Source organism: Haplochromis burtoni, unplaced genomic scaffold (assembly GCF_018398535.1).
Source record: "Haplochromis burtoni strain Fernald_Lab_line unplaced genomic scaffold, NCSU_Asbu1 Contig_38, whole genome shotgun sequence".
In the NCBI taxonomy this organism is placed as follows: Eukaryota; Metazoa; Chordata; class Actinopteri; order Cichliformes; family Cichlidae; genus Haplochromis; species Haplochromis burtoni.
The window spans coordinates 447,975-463,704 of NW_024582399.1; the positions used below are offsets into that span (position 1 = coordinate 447,975).

General features: G+C 40.6%; 1 protein-coding gene across 1 annotated transcript in view; it reads left to right on the forward strand.

Moving 5' to 3' along the window:
- Positions 1 to 511: 511 nt before the first annotated feature.
- The window catches only part of lekr1 (leucine, glutamate and lysine rich 1), a 101,088-nt gene continuing 85,869 nt past the window's right edge, over positions 512 to 15,730 (forward strand). Inside the window, exons 1-2 of the mRNA XM_005920114.2 lie at positions 512 to 595; positions 4,856 to 4,938. Coding sequence (XP_005920176.1) covers positions 592 to 595; positions 4,856 to 4,938 — 87 coding nt within the window. The 5' untranslated portion in view covers positions 512 to 591. The remainder of the gene's footprint in view (positions 596 to 4,855; positions 4,939 to 15,730) is intronic.

Below are 15,730 nucleotides of genomic sequence, written 5' to 3' on the forward strand. Positions count from 1 at the left end.
ATTGAATCACACAGAGTATCAGTAGTTTTGCTTCTTTCCTTTTTTTCTTTTTTTGCCAAACTTGCCCATGTGAAACATGACACAGCTGGTCTGTTTATGCATTTAATATTTGTGTTTTTTTTTTATTGTAGTCATACTTGCTTTAGTAATAAACTTATGTATTATGCTGATATTATTTTATTTCAAAATATACCCATGTATACATAATGGTTATGGTTAAAGCTAACTTAAAGTACCCTATGTGCCTTCAGCACACTCCAGCTGCCCAAAACATGGACAAAGCAGTTGTCTTAAGTGTTGCTCAAGAGGTTAAAACAAACCTGCTATAGCAACAAAGCAAACGGTTTCAAAAATAAGTAACCGCTTTAAACGTGGTAGTGCGTGTCAAATGAAACAAAGGTCTCCAAGGTGGCTGCTTTTATTTTGGTAGACAATCAAGTATCCGGTGCTCGCGCTGGCTAACGTCGTGGTGATCTTTGGACGTTCTACGTGTAGTTACGTCGTAGCCATAGCAACAGCCAGCGCGTGGCTCGCGCAAGTTAAACTTGTTAATGCCTGGTTGTTATTTTTACCTATTTTTCAGGCCAGATAATGGGTAGGTAGCAGTTTGTTCTTTACTTCTTTAGTCGACACATAAAAAAGTAACAAGGCTGTACATTCGTTTAACCCCAGTTAACTAGACCGAAGAAGAAGCGCACTGATTTGTTTCTAGTGTTAAGAGTTTCTTTTTCTTTTTTTTATATTAGCCTTAGTTAGTTATTCTCTTTGACTCGTGTCCTTATGTTTTGTTTTGTTTTTAATTACACTTTGTGACATACTGAAATTAAAAGTAGCTGGCTGCATTCTGTACACAGCGGCTAAACACATCGCTAAGCTGATCCAGCGTTTAGATATGTGTCTGCCTTCATTAGTAATGCATGCTCAGTACTGTCCAGTTTTTAATATTTTATTCAGATTCATTATATTATAGACGTTTCTTCGCGTCAGCTGCTGCAGGAATACAACATGGTGTTGTGTTTTGGAGGGTGGTCGTGGGAAAGCTGCAGAAAGTTTTAGGTCTATGAAAACCTCTGAAATCTCATTCAAAACCTTCTCACACCTCTGCAGATTTGGATGTTTTTCAATCATGTACACATGCAGTTTGACGCTGTATTTATTTACCAGACAGTACGGGCATATATTTGTCATACAGGGAGTGCAGAATTATTAGGCAAATGAGTATTTTGTCCACATCATCCTCTTCATGCATGTTGTCTTACTCCAAGCTGTATAGGCTCGAAAGCCTACTACCAATTAAGCATATTAGGTGATGTGCATCTCTGTAATGAGAAGGGGTGTGGTCTAATGACATCAACACCCTATATCAGGTGTGCATAATTATTAGGCAACGTCCTTTCCTTTGGCAAAATGGGTCAAAAGAAGGACTTGACAGGCTCAGAAAAGTCAAAAATAGTGAGATATCTTGCAGAGGGATGCAGCAGTCTCAAAATTGCAAAGCTTCTGAAGCGTGATCATCGAACAATCAAGCGTTTCATTCAAAATAGTCAACAGGGTCGCAAGAAGCGTGTGGAAAAACCAAAGCGCAAAATAACTGCCCATGAACTGAGAAAAGTCAAGCGTGCAGCTGCCAAGATGCCACTTGCCACCAGTTTGGCCATATTTCAGAGCTGCAACATCACTGGAGTGCCCAAAAGCACAAGGTGTGCAATACTCAGAGACATGGCCAAGGTAAGAAAGGCTGAAAGACGACCACCACTGAACAAGACACACAAGCTGAAACGTCAAGACTGGGCCAAGAAATATCTCAAGACTGGTTTTTCTAAGGTTTTATGGACTGATGAAATGAGAGTGAGTCTTGATGGGCCAGATGGATGGGCCCGTGGCTGGATTGGTAAAGGGCAGAGAGCTCCAGTCCGACTCAGACGCCAGCAAGGTGGAGGTGGAGTACTGGTTTGGGCTGGTATCATCAAAGATGAGCTTGTGGGGCCTTTTCGGGTTGAGGATGGAGTCAAGCTCAACTCCCAGTCCTACTGCCAGTTTCTGGAAGACACCTTCTTCAAGCAGTGGTACAGGAAGAAGTCTGCATCCTTCAAGAAAAACATGATTTTCATGCAGGACAATGCTCCATCACACGCGTCCAAGTACTCCACAGCGTGGCTGGCAAGAAAGGGTATAAAAGAAGAAAAACTAATGACATGGCCTCCTTGTTCACCTGATCTGAACCCCATTGAGAACCTGTGGTCCATCATCAAATGTGAGATTTACAAGGAGGGAAAACAGTACACCTCTCTGAACAGTGTCTGGGAGGCTGTGGTTGCTGCTGCACGCAATGTTGATGGTGAACAGATCAAAACACTGACAGAATCCATGGATGGCAGGCTTTTGAGTGTCCTTGCAAAGAAAGGTGGCTATATTGGTCGCTGATTTGTTTTTGTTTTGTTTTTGAATGTCAGAAATGTATATTTGTGAATGTGGAGATGTTATATTGGTTTCACTGGTAAAAATAAATAATTGAAATGGGTATATATTTGTTTTTTGTTAAGTTGCCTAATAATTATGCACAGTAATAGTCACCTGCACACACAGATATCCCCCTAAAATAGCTAAAACTAAAAACAAACTAAAAACTACTTCCAAAAACATTCAGCTTTGATATTAATGAGTTTTTTGGGTTCATTGAGAACATGGTTGTTGTTCAATAATAAAATTATTCCTCAAAAATACAACTTGCCTAATAATTATGCACTCCCTGTATATTGTACAACTATTACAGACTTCATGCTGCTATACTTCTTAAGCAGACAGTAGTCTTGGTGGATTATTAAAACACAGTTATATAATCTCACTGTGCATCCTTCATGATGATGATGGCTGAAGGCACATTTTCTTTCGCAGTAAAATCCTTTTTTTTAATGGCCTTCGATGCTTATCTTTGTGTTATTTAAGCCCCCTGTGAGCCCTGTTGACTTTTTGTGTTGTTGTGTATGTTTCCTCTCACGATTCAAGGCTTACACCCGTGCTGAATAGATGAGTTTATGAACAGCTTGCCTCTCTCACATTAGATTGATTAATAGTCCAATCAGGGCTAAAGCAGGCAAAATGTCACAGGGGAACGGTTGTCATGCAAAATCGGCCTTTTATATCTGTGTCCACGAAAAAGGGTAGGCTGGCTTAATGCTGTCACAGGGCGTCACTAATTTATCTGTGTTGTGTGAGCCAGTGATTGAGGATCTCTGCTGTGTTTTAAATGCAAAGCCTAAAGCCAGTAGGGGGGCAATCAGGATATTAGCGTGCGTGAGCATGAAGCCTGGTCTTTGATTGGATTGGGTTTATGTGTCTGCATTGCCGTGAGAGTGTGAAAGACACAGAGGGAGTACTCGTGCTTGTTTACATGCGAATTCTTGAAGGTTTTAGCGGGTGCATTGGGGCCAAACTGTCTGTCTTTGCATGACTTCATGGATTACTTGCAGTTGTTGATGTTTGTCTGTCTGTTTGCATTGTGCTGCTGGCCAAATCCTTTGTGTCTGTGCTGTACATTTTCCCATACGTCTTCTCATTCAATATCTGCCAATGACCCGCAAAGTGCATTTAATGTGTGGCACATAGCAGGTCATCTGATGGGAGTGACCTCTGGGTCTGAGTTAGCCAGAGGTATCTAATTTGAGGTCAAGTGTTGGATTGGTGTGTTCCGTTCCCCTCACTAATGGCAAGCCGATAGATAAATGCCCTAAAAGCGTGCACTCGCACACAGACAGAGGCCTGGTTACGCTTGTGTTGCTGTTCTCCTCATGCGACCTTCTGCATCCATTCCCGCATGACTGACTTTATCTCAGTGGCGTCTATTACACAACAGGGAAAAGACCTTATCTGGGACTGTAGCAATTACACAAACTGAGAGCACAAGGCAGACAAATAATTGTTCTCTTGCATTACACCTATATATCACCTTCATCCTTAATAAACCATGACACACAGCACAGAAAGTTATTAGAGCCTTGCTTTTTTGCAAAGTCCCCAGGCTTGAAAATTGAAACAGTTTGCAGTCGAGGACAGGCAAGTGTTTGGCTGTGAAGTCAAAATACCTCCAGCAGCAAAAAGCTGCTACGGTCTCTTAGCTTAATGCTGTAATCTGAACTGATTAATCTACTGAATAGAGTGTACCACAAATGGGTTTAATATGGTGGACATCACGCTAAGGGATTTGCCCTTACATTAACCTTAGAGGCAAAGTGCTATTCATCAGTTTAAAAGTACCACCCACTTTTATGCTGAAAACAGCAGCCAAAATGCAGAAGCAGTGTGTGAAAAACTAACTACACCCCATGATTCAGTGACTTTTAGAACCACTTTTATCAGCAATACCTTAAAATACTTTTTTTCTGTGTGATTTTCTCACTTTCTCGCAGCTTTGTGCAGAAATTTTGGTCCACTTTTCTGTATAACATTGCTTCAGTTAATTGTTCATCTAAGGTTGTACTCACCTAATTTTAAGACCTGATTTTTATGCCCCAATACATAAAAAACAGAAGTGAAAGAAGGTGTACTTTCTTTTCACTTTGCCTGCAATAGCCCCATAAAAAAAACTCCAAAAAACTATCTTTCCATTAAAAGCTTTACCTGACCAACAAAATTGCTCACAAACAATTTTTTAAATCTATTAGTCATTCAGAAATGTATTCTTATGTACCAATTTGCTGCTGTTCTCTGTTGAATCGCAGCTTGCATTGATTATTTTGGACTGCTGGTCAAAAGAAGCAATTTCAAAATGCCATCTATCCGATGTTATATAAATGGTTTGATTACTTTATTCTCTTGAAAGTGAAAGACTAACTAAGCTAATTCTGCTTGTTTCTAGGAGACCAGGAGGTGGAGGAGAAAGACATAAGCGCGGACCTTCACAGTCCTCTGATCTACCCTTTGCCTGAAGAGATTCAAAAGGTTAGCACTACTTTGAAAGTTCCTGATTATTTTGGTTAGAATTATATCTGAACACACAGATTCTAGTCTTAACAAAGCAAAATTAAGTCATTTTCATTCTATACATCTGTTTGGACCGTACTGTACCTTTTAAAGCACCATGTTAATGAAACACCATCTTGAAACCACATATGTTGTTAACAAACGTGCTTCTTTTTACAACTCAGAAATGTAAATGTGTTGAAATTACATTTGTTGCAATGTGAGGTGTGCTTCGTCGCTGCACCCACTCCATATGCTGCACTAATCCATATAATTTGAATAAGAAATGGAACAATGCTTCCTCTTGTAATCTTCCATCTGTTTTAACGTAAAGCTCGCTCTCAGTAACACGGCAACGGCAGCGTGTTGCTTTGTCTCCGTGTCAATGTGAGGTGGCGGTTGCATTTTCCCATATGATATGCCATATGGTATGAATATTAATGATCAGGGAATCTTGCTTGTTTTTCCTTTTTAACCACGAATCACATTACAGTGGGGGAAATAATTATTTGACCCGCTGCTGAATTTGTGAATTCTGCAGGGGAAAGAAATGAAAGAAATCTCTTCCAAAGAATCAAGAGTTTCTAAATTCTATGGCAGTTTCATTTTAATGGAAAGAGACAGAATATCAAACAAAGATTTGGAAAAAAAAACCCCAAACATCAAAGTTATAAAGTGATTAGCATGTCATTTAGAGAAAAGTGTATTTGATACCCAAGTAAAAAAAAAAACTTAGTACTTGGTGGAGAAACCCTTGTTGGCAAGCACAGTGGTAAGATTTTCCTTGTTGTTCGTCACCAGGTTTGCACATGTCTCAGGAGGGATTTTAGGTTTCTTGGCTACTGCTTGGCAACTCGAAACTTCAGCTCCTACCACAGATTTTCTATAGGATTGAGGTCTGGAGACTGCTAGGCCACTCCATGACCTTAATGTGCTTCTTCTTTAGCTACTCCTTTGTTGCCTCAGATCATTGTCATACCGGAAGACACATCCACGACATGTCTTCAGTGTTTTGGTTGAGGGAAGGAGGATTTCGACCAAGATTTTATGTACACGGCCCCATCCATTGGTCCAGATGCAGGGAGGTCGTCCTGTACCCGTAGCAGAAAAACAGCCTCAAAGCATAACGTTTCCACCTCCGTGCTTGACTGTGGGGATGGTGTTCTTTTGGTCACACTCAGGATTTCTCTTCTTTCTCCCAATCCTTTTCTGATCCTATAACCTCATCATTTAGATGTTCACTGGCAAACTTAAGACAGGCCTGTACTTGTGCCTTATCTAGAAGGGGACCTTGTGGGCCGATGCGTCTCTAACAGCATTACCATCAACACAGGAGCATCACAGAGATGTGTCCTCTCGCCACTGCTCTACTCCCTCTACACTTCAGACTGTGTGGCCACCCATGGCTCCAACACCACTGTGAAGTTTGCTGACGACACAGTGGTGTTGGGCGCCATCTCCGACAACGATGAGGTGGCCTACATGGATGAAGTGAAGAATCTGGCATCATGATGCCAGGACAACCACCTCCAGCTGAACGTTGGCAAGACCAAGGAGCTGGTGGTGGACTTCAGAAGGAGTCAGCACAGAGACTCCAAGCCCATTATCATCAATGGAGCTCCAGTGGAGAGGGTGCAGTCCTTCAAGTATCTTGATGTCCACATCTCCTCAGACCTGACATGGGCTGCCCACATTCAGGTCCAGACCAAAAAGGCTAGGCAGCGCCTGTACTACCTACGACAACTGAGGAAGTTCAGGGTCTCTCCAGAGATCCTCAGGATTTTCTATACAGGCGCTGTGGAGAGCATCCTCACACAGAACATCACATCCTGGTTTGGGAACAGCTGTGTGAAGGACCAAAAAGCCCTTCAGAGATTGATTCATACAGCAGAACGCTGCTGCAGGATTGCTCTCCCCCCGCTTCAGGACACCTACACCAGGAGATGCCGGACTAGAGCAGCGCAGATACTGAAGGACCCGTCCCATCCTGGCAACAAACTGTTCCAACTTCTGCAATCCGGTAGAAGGTTCCGCATCATCCGGGCAAGGACAGAGAGACTCAAGAGGAGCTTCTATCCCCAAGCCATCCGGGCCCAAAACCAAACATTTCACTGTGTGTTATACTTGTATAACTATGCATGTGATGAATAAAGAACCTTGAACCTTGAACACCATGAGGCAAGTCTTGTATGAAGCCAAATTTTCCAGTGACAATAGTATCGTTAGTATCCTTACAGCCAGCAGGTGGTTAATAATGATGGGGACCTGTGAAACTGTCTTTCTGTATCTGTCGATCTCAAAAGGCTATGGAGCTTGACAATACACCCTTGTCTTTGCCTGTCTGCGTGTGTACTATACCCTTGCTTTCGCTGCCTAGGGTTGGGTGTATAATTTTAAGACACTATCATGATTTTGATTAAAACTGTATTCCTGGCATATAAGGTTTTTCTTTTTCCCATTTGCATTCCTATCCATTTAATGCATTAATTATCACTTCATCAAACAGATTCTGATGTGACTCATCATGCGAACGGTTTAGTTAGGTGATGGTGGGGTACGTGGGATGTTGCGCCTCTGCTCTTTCTCTCTGAAATAACTGAGACACTCAGTTTTTTTAGGTAATACTTCCACATTAAACTTAACAGTGCAGTTTCATATTTGGGGATGTGGACTATTTTTGTTAATGTTGTTTTTAATATGAAACTTTAAACACACACTGAAACTTAAAAGGTGCCATATGATATGCTTCATCCCTGTTTGTTTTTCTTATTATCTCACACTCTTGTTGCAATAAATCTGGATTATCTTTCAGTATGTTACATTTGTCATTTATGACCCATTTATGTAGGCTGATCCAGTGTGGCAAGCGCAAAGTAGTAAAAAGTCCCTGTGTGTGTGTGCACTTCTCTCTGCTGTTGCTTTGCTTCTTCTTTGCTGTTGCACTTCCTCTGTCTGCTGCTGTCTAGTAATTACTGGAATATGCTATGGCTTAGAACAATACACTCCCTGGTTTAATGTAATGGTGGCCGTTCCATCCCCGAGTTCATAAAAAGGTCCCATAGTCTCCCCCAGCAGACTCCCATAAACACCTTCATTCATTCACATCCCCCGTCTATCTCTCTGCTTGCTGAGAGTCAAATGGGAATCCGTTCTGTTATTGATTTCTGTGGCAGGTACCTACCATCCATTTCTGTCCTTCTGTGTATGATTTGTCACAGGGGGCATGTGATAACCAGACATGGAGCAAAGGCCTGAAAGAAAGGGGCATTAACATAATCTAATGCATGACTGGAGAAGGAGACTCATTTTTGCCCCTTTGATTTAGTCAGGGTCTGTCTTCCTCCTTTCCTGTGTTCCTGCCTCTGTCATGTACTCAGATTCCAATAGATCTGTGAAATAGAGGACATTCTGGGCTTAGCCCCCCACCCCGCACACCCCCCGATGGGTGCACTTCAGTACCATTTATTGGAGGCTTAGGCAGCCAGGGTCGAGCGAAGAGCACAAAAACCACAGAGGTCGTGTGTGTTGCATGAGCAAACCTGTGGGCAGCACCATGTGTACTGGTTGGCGTGGGAGACAAAGAGGAGGTGGTGTACTAACAGGAACATTTAAGTGCTGTTAATCCTGGTGTGCTGGGAGAGGGCTGGCTGTGAGCTTTAATGGTGGGCTGCTGTTTTCACACACACACACACTACACACACACACACACACACACACACACACCCACACGCACGCACGCACACACACACACACAACACACACACACACACACACACACACACACACACACCTACGTCATGCCTCTCACCCACGCACTCAGGCACTGAAACAAATACTTTCACTTAACTTTCATGCCAACAGTATGTTTATTGTGAGGGATGCAGGTGATTAACTGCAGCCACAGGTTCACAGTCATTAACAAAAAGCCTCACATTTCAGGACAGGACATAGTGCAACATCACCAACTATCAATACAGTTTTCATGCACATATAGGCTTTCTCCTGCTCTCTTATTTTATTATTTTTTATTTAAGCTGTTCATTCTTTTAACTTTGTGCTTTCCTCTGTATTGATTATTTTAGTGAGCCTCATTGAATACCAAGGCAACAGTACCAGCCATCCTTTAAACAAAGCAGAACCTTTGTTAACCGATTTATGTCTCTGTGGTTGGCAGTTTTTTTTCAAGAGAAACTAAAATTTGGTAATTGTACTTTCACTCAAACATGCTGAGAACGCATGCTGCTGCTTTGCAGTTTCACCCTGTGTCATGTGAACGCAGTCACACTTCCCTTCAGTCTCGTTCTTTGTCTTTCTCAAGGACACATCAGTAATCATTATTCATGGAGCAGATAACACTGCCCCCTTTTTCCATTGCTGGTCATAGAATTGAAAATCAATTCACACCTAACTGTCTAAGCTGATGATCAGACTGCTGGCATGTTTCTACAGGTACCAGTGAAAACATTATTCAATTTGAGGACTCAGATGGTAAAACTCTAAAATGCAATGGTATCATCCTTTTAGTCTGTCATAAGATATATACATTTCTGACCAAAATTATATTTTTTGCAAATTAAAAAAACAACCAAAAAAGTAAAAAACAAATAAGCAAACTACCACGCCTTACTGTGCAGTTCTTTAAATGAGTGCTTGAGGCTGACACTATAAACTATGATAGAGGAAAACAATGATTATATGCTATATAAATGCATATAATCATGCATTTATATAGCAAAATGGTTATGCCACAGTCGCACTGAACAAACAGTGGCTGGAGATCACAGCAAGGCCAAAATTAGTGTCACTGTGTGCAATGGATTTTGTGACGCTTACCTATTAAGTGTTTTTGCCAACTTATTACTGTGATGCCTGTATATAAGTTGGGAAAAATGCAAACATGTTGCTGCTTGCACACACAGAAATTTATATAAAGAACAATTGCAATCACAAATCTCCCTGCTTTCCTGGGTGTTCGGCTGCTAGTCTGTCCTTCACATCTTCCCTGCCACCAGCGTCTAGACCCTGGGAAGTCCTGTCCTAAATCCTATCACCGCTTGGAGTCTAATTGCCTAATACATTAATTGATTTCTCTATCTCAATAAGACATGTCCATTTCTTCCAAATGATTAACCCTCATCGAATTATTTACATTTACAAAAGTCCAGCTGGAACCTGATTTGAAATAGAAATTCAGAAAGTCCCCCGCAAATAGTGACATCATTGCTGCAGGATGGCAGCTTAACTCTATAATGACATAGGTGCTCAGCAACCTTACTATTATATAGAAATATAACTAGAATGCAACTATTTGGTAGCCAGTTGACTTGAGTCCCTGTTGCAAAGAAATGTGTCGTAGATGAGTTCCTCTCTTCATCGCAGACTGACTCAGATCGATTACAACATGTTGGCAATCTGTCTGTGTTTTTAAATTTAAAGCAATTATTTGCAAACCTTCACAAATCTGTCTCAGAGTGATTGCAATCACTCTGAGACACATTGTTGCTGTTTAGAGACAGGTTGCCTCTAGAGCTGGGTGATATAAGATTTTTTCATATCACGATACGTTTTTTTCATTTCAGGCGATAACGATATATATCATGATATAAGCCAAATAACTATATTTGTGAGATTTAAATGCGCCGTTGCTCACAAGTAAAATGTGAAATAATCAGCAGTTTGTTTTTATTTAAATATTTATTTCCCATAATAAGTTCAACAGGGTAGATGTACTTAAGGAACATGAGACTTTTTCAGATAAATAAAGGCAAATATTGCAAACTACACAAAAGGCAGCCGCTAAAGCGTTTAAGTTTCAAAATAGAACAAACGAAACAGACTAAATTGTCAATTCCACTTAGAAACAAAATATTAATTCTAAAAATAAATCTTAGTTTGTTTTACAGAAGAACAGACAAAACTGACTAACTGTTGTCAATATCAAATCAACTGAGAACTAAAAGGAAATTCTCAATCTCTCCTTGTTGTATAGCTGAGCTTTTCAAACAGTTTTAACAGTTACTTTAGTCTGACAAAAGCCGAATGACGAATTAGCGCTTCCAGTCAGAGACTGAGGCTACGTCCACACGTACACGGGTATTTTTGAAAACGGAGATTTTCCGTTTACGTTTTAAAAAATAATCCCGTCCACACATAAAGGCAGAAATGAAGGAAAACGCTGCTATGAACATGCCAAAGCAGCAGGTGGCGCTAGATTCCTAACCGTGCAGAAATGTTGGCCAATCAGAAGTCTAGAAGCCTCGGTGGGAAAAAGTAAACAAAGCTGGGGCATAGAAGCAGAACCGAGTCGTATGTGTGGAGGGACAGTAACTGTGTGTATATGTAAGCATTTAAACACTGCAGAGAGTACAATTAACAGTATTGTAGAAATTCATTTCACCGAAACAATAACGTGGCGCACACCTTTGATGCTGCGTTTTCTCAGTTTTTCTAGTCCACACGTAAATGCAAAAACGGAGTTTTCAAAAATCGTCGTTTTCAGTGACCAAAAACGCCGTTTACGTGTGGACGAAAGGTGCAAACGCATAGAAAAATCTGCGTTTTCAAAAATACCCGGGTACGTGTGGACGTAGCGCATGCACCAGTTTATTGTATTTCCAGACTTGCTTTCGGCACAATTTACAGTGCACGCTACTCTGTTTTTTGTCAGACTTGAAATAGCCGAAATACCTTCACACTACGGAACTTCTTTGGCTCTTCCGTTCGACAATCTCTCCGGCATTGGAACCATCATCTGTTTTCTCTTCGGTAACCTTCGGTTGATTTTTCTAGTCGGCACACTCATTTCCTCCATTACCCGGGCGGAACGGTGGCTGGCTGCTTCCCAAACAAACACACGTGCGGCTTGGCACTTGTGCTGTACGTAACAAGTAACGTGACGTGACGCTGCGGCTGTGATTGGTTTGGCTCTGCGCTACGTAATTTGGATTGGCTGTTCTTTTTTTTCTTTTTTTTAAGAGGACAAGAGCGGCGAGGTCTATCGCGATAGTTTAATTTTTCTATCGAGAAAAAGTTATATCGCGATACATATCGTTATCGTTCTATCGCCCAGCTCTAGTTGCCTCCCACAAGGCAATCATCTATCAACTGAAAATCAGCACCCAGAGGCTAACAGTGTTGTACGATGAACTTGTGGGGGACCAGCTGCTTACAGCCACTAATTAAAATCAGTTATGAATTTTAAAAAAATCAGTTCAATCACTAATCATCAGTTTTCTTAGTTTATCTTATTTTTAGTTCAGTGTGCCATTAACTAGCTTCTTTAACTTCTTCATGACCAATGATGTTTTTTTTAAATAAGTTGCTTTTTTAAATTGTATTAAGACTTAAAGTTATAAGGGGGAGGAACTCTGAGAGGTGGATGGTGACATATGCAGCTATAGTTGATAGCTATCTGTAAGCTAATTTGAGCCACTGAACCGGACCTCTGAACAGCATTTGCCACATTTTCGTAGTTATTATCTCTTAAATGTCATGGATTGTCGTGTGGTTAAATGCCACAGACTGTGCCCAAGTCTTATTAAAGTAAATTCTAGTATAAGTATTAATTACAGCTGACAGATCTGTACCATGCACCCATATTATGAATGGTTGTTGTGTTAGCTGATGACTCAGCACTTTACTCTCTTGTCTAATTGCAGTTGCTTCTTGACTGCAGCCAAAATGCTTAAAACTGGATTAAAAATGGCATATGGGTATTTTATAGACAGTCTTTATTTTTATTGGGCCCTTTTGCTTCAGGATCTTCTCCTTTGTTAACACAGTGACACAGCATAATTCTTTGTCCCGCACTGCCCCCAAAACTCACAACAAAGTCTTTTCACTCTCTCCTTGCTTGTCAGGTTTTTTCTTTATTCTCCAAGATGCCAAAGTGACACTTTAACTTAGAAAAGTGCTCCTTGTTTCTTGGCATAGTTTTCAGACACATTTGGCCTAGAAGGATGAGCTGTTTTCAGCGCAGCATCCGGCAGAGTACACCACAGTCTTTTTATGCAACAGCAGAGCACCTCTTGTTCTCCATTAGCTGCTTACACCACCTATTTACTTCTCTGAGACGACCTCAAACACACACAGTGTAACAGGACAAGACGTTCATCTTCTGAAGAGAGGGAAGCGTAGTGAGAAAGAGATACAGAGAGGAAGCAAAAAAAAAAAACCAATTAGAGAAGCAAGGGACATTACTTGGTGTTAACTTCAGAAATGTTGTGGTCTGTGAAGCAAAAACAGGTCGAGTCGTTCACTTTATGTGAGCAAGTGAGATGAGCGAAAGACGGTCTTTTTGTCTTTTCATCAGAGGAAGTCGGTGCAGAGAGTGATATCAGAAAGATGCAAAGTTCAAAACTCTTTCGCTCATATATTTATATAGACAGAGACCCACATATCTGCATGTATGTTGATTCCTTTCAAACCACAACACACACTTTCTCAACAAAACAGGAGATCCTAAACAAAACATTGGTGCTTAAAAGTGCAAAGCTAGTGACACATCATTATATCCGGGTTCAGAGCAAAGATCTAATGTAAACACAAAAGTAACTTAGGCAGTTTTTCTCCTGGAAAATGTAATTATAAAATAACTGCTTTAAACTTTTTTTTTGAATGATAACTAAAGTAACTTATCCCTATAACTCTTATCAAATAGTAATACCAAAAAGTAATACCTGGGATGTTGTATTTTGGGCCAAGATTTTTAACCAGCAACTTAACGTTCTACTTTTCCACCATGTGACCCCATCAGTTATTTCCATCTACTGTCCCTGTTGTATGGAGCACAATTAGTGAATGCTAGTGGAGTCATTAGTTTACTTGGTTTGCACACTGGCTGCTAGTATCTCCTCCTCTGTAGCCTGGTTTTCCTCGTTGCTGGTTGCTGAAGTAGCTCCTCTTTAGGTGCTAAATAATGGGAAGCTGAAATGTGGCTCCTGCTTCCAGATATGCCCAGTGCTGTTGCATGCAACATAAATGTGGGTCGTCATAGCAATGATATCACCAAATGACATTTTTAGATCACATACAAATTTATGTGCCATATCGTGATATATGCATATATATCCTATTGCAAAGATGGGAGGGTCCTGTGGCTGCAATGCAACCCCAAATCACCAACCCTCCACCACCAGGCTTGATAGTTGTTATGAGGTGTTTGTGCTGACATGGATTATTTCATAGTGCTGTGCATTAAAGCCAAATATTGACATTGTTCCAGGAGTCTTGTGTGAGAAGTGCAAATGAACCATACTTGTTCAGTTTTTTTCTAATTCTACCTTCACGAACTTTCACATTTAACACACTAATTGACATCTGTAGAGTCTGAGATGTAGTTTTGGGTTTTTTTTACAGTTTCTCTGGGCATTGCACGGTTTAATCTTGAGGGTGAATTTGCTGGGTCATCGTCGGCTGCTGGAAAGATTGAAATGTGTCTTGACTGTTTTCCACTTAGAATGTCAGGCTACAGATTGTTTGGAGATGGACTTGTAACCCTTCCCAGATTGATGGGGAACAGCAATTGCCTCTCTAGGTTTCCTGCCTTTTCTTGTTAACATTGCGTTAACACACGCATGAATGCTTCAGGCCAGCAAAGTGATCAATCAAGTGCATTTGATTAGCAGCAGCCGGGTTCTGCTTACTCTCTTAATTCCTATGTAATCAGTGAGGGTTTACTTAGTTATTCACATGACTGGATAGAGTCATGTGAATGACTTTGTTTTTCATATGACTATTCTTAAATAAGACAGTAACAGTGTTTTTTTTACACATTAATGTACAAGTAAATGTAAAAATGATGGTATTTTTTTCTTATTTTAATCATTTGGGACAAAGTGTTTTCCTCAATCACTTTTTCACTCTTTATTTTTTTCGTTTAAATGTTTTCCTGCATTCACATTGTGTAATTGATGAAGCCCCTGTTTCCCATGTAGGATTACTAGTCTGCAGATACAGAGCTGCTGATGTCATTAACTGTAATCAGAGTCCATGTTGTGACCACACGCCCTCTGCGTTGATAGGAGAGAAAATAAGTTATTACGTGGCAGCTTTATCTTTATTACATATTGGAAGACTGAGTATTAGCAAACCTGAAAAGAAGTTTCTCCATGGTCTCTACCTACTCCACTTTTGCATGAGTGCATTTTTTTCTTCTTCTTTTTTTGGCCCACACACTGAAATAAAGCTTGTGTATATATTATTATTGTCTTAATCTTGGTCTGCAAGTGCTATTACAGGAAAAACTGTTAAGACTGTTAAGACTGCTTAGATTTTAGGCAATGAAAAATACAAGTTGTTATCTTCTTAATTCTAAAAGTGCAAATTTGCTACATTTAATTGTTTTTTTATGGCCTGAGTAATGAAAATCATCCAACATCTTTCTCTGGGTTTATTGTTATAGATGCCCAGGTTCAGATCAAAGTCATAAAGCCTCTGCCTTGTCCTATCCTTTGACTGTCCTGCTGAGGGCTTTCAGCTGCTCTTGTTCTGCTTCCACTCAGCCATCCATATTTAATGTGAGCATGGCAAAGTATTCCAGACAAAAAGGAGGAGAGGAGACACAGTCCCCATGTCTGAGTAAATTACACCATGCTACACATCACTCCTCTTTTGTGTTGTTCTCTGTCTGTCTTTTCTTTTTCACGTATCCTCCCTCCTAATAAATGGTAGCTTCAACCCCAAAACACTCCTCTCTCAATAATATTTCAGGAGGTCATTGGGTAATGGTAGCACATGTGTTGTCTGTTCGCTATAATCATTATAACCAACC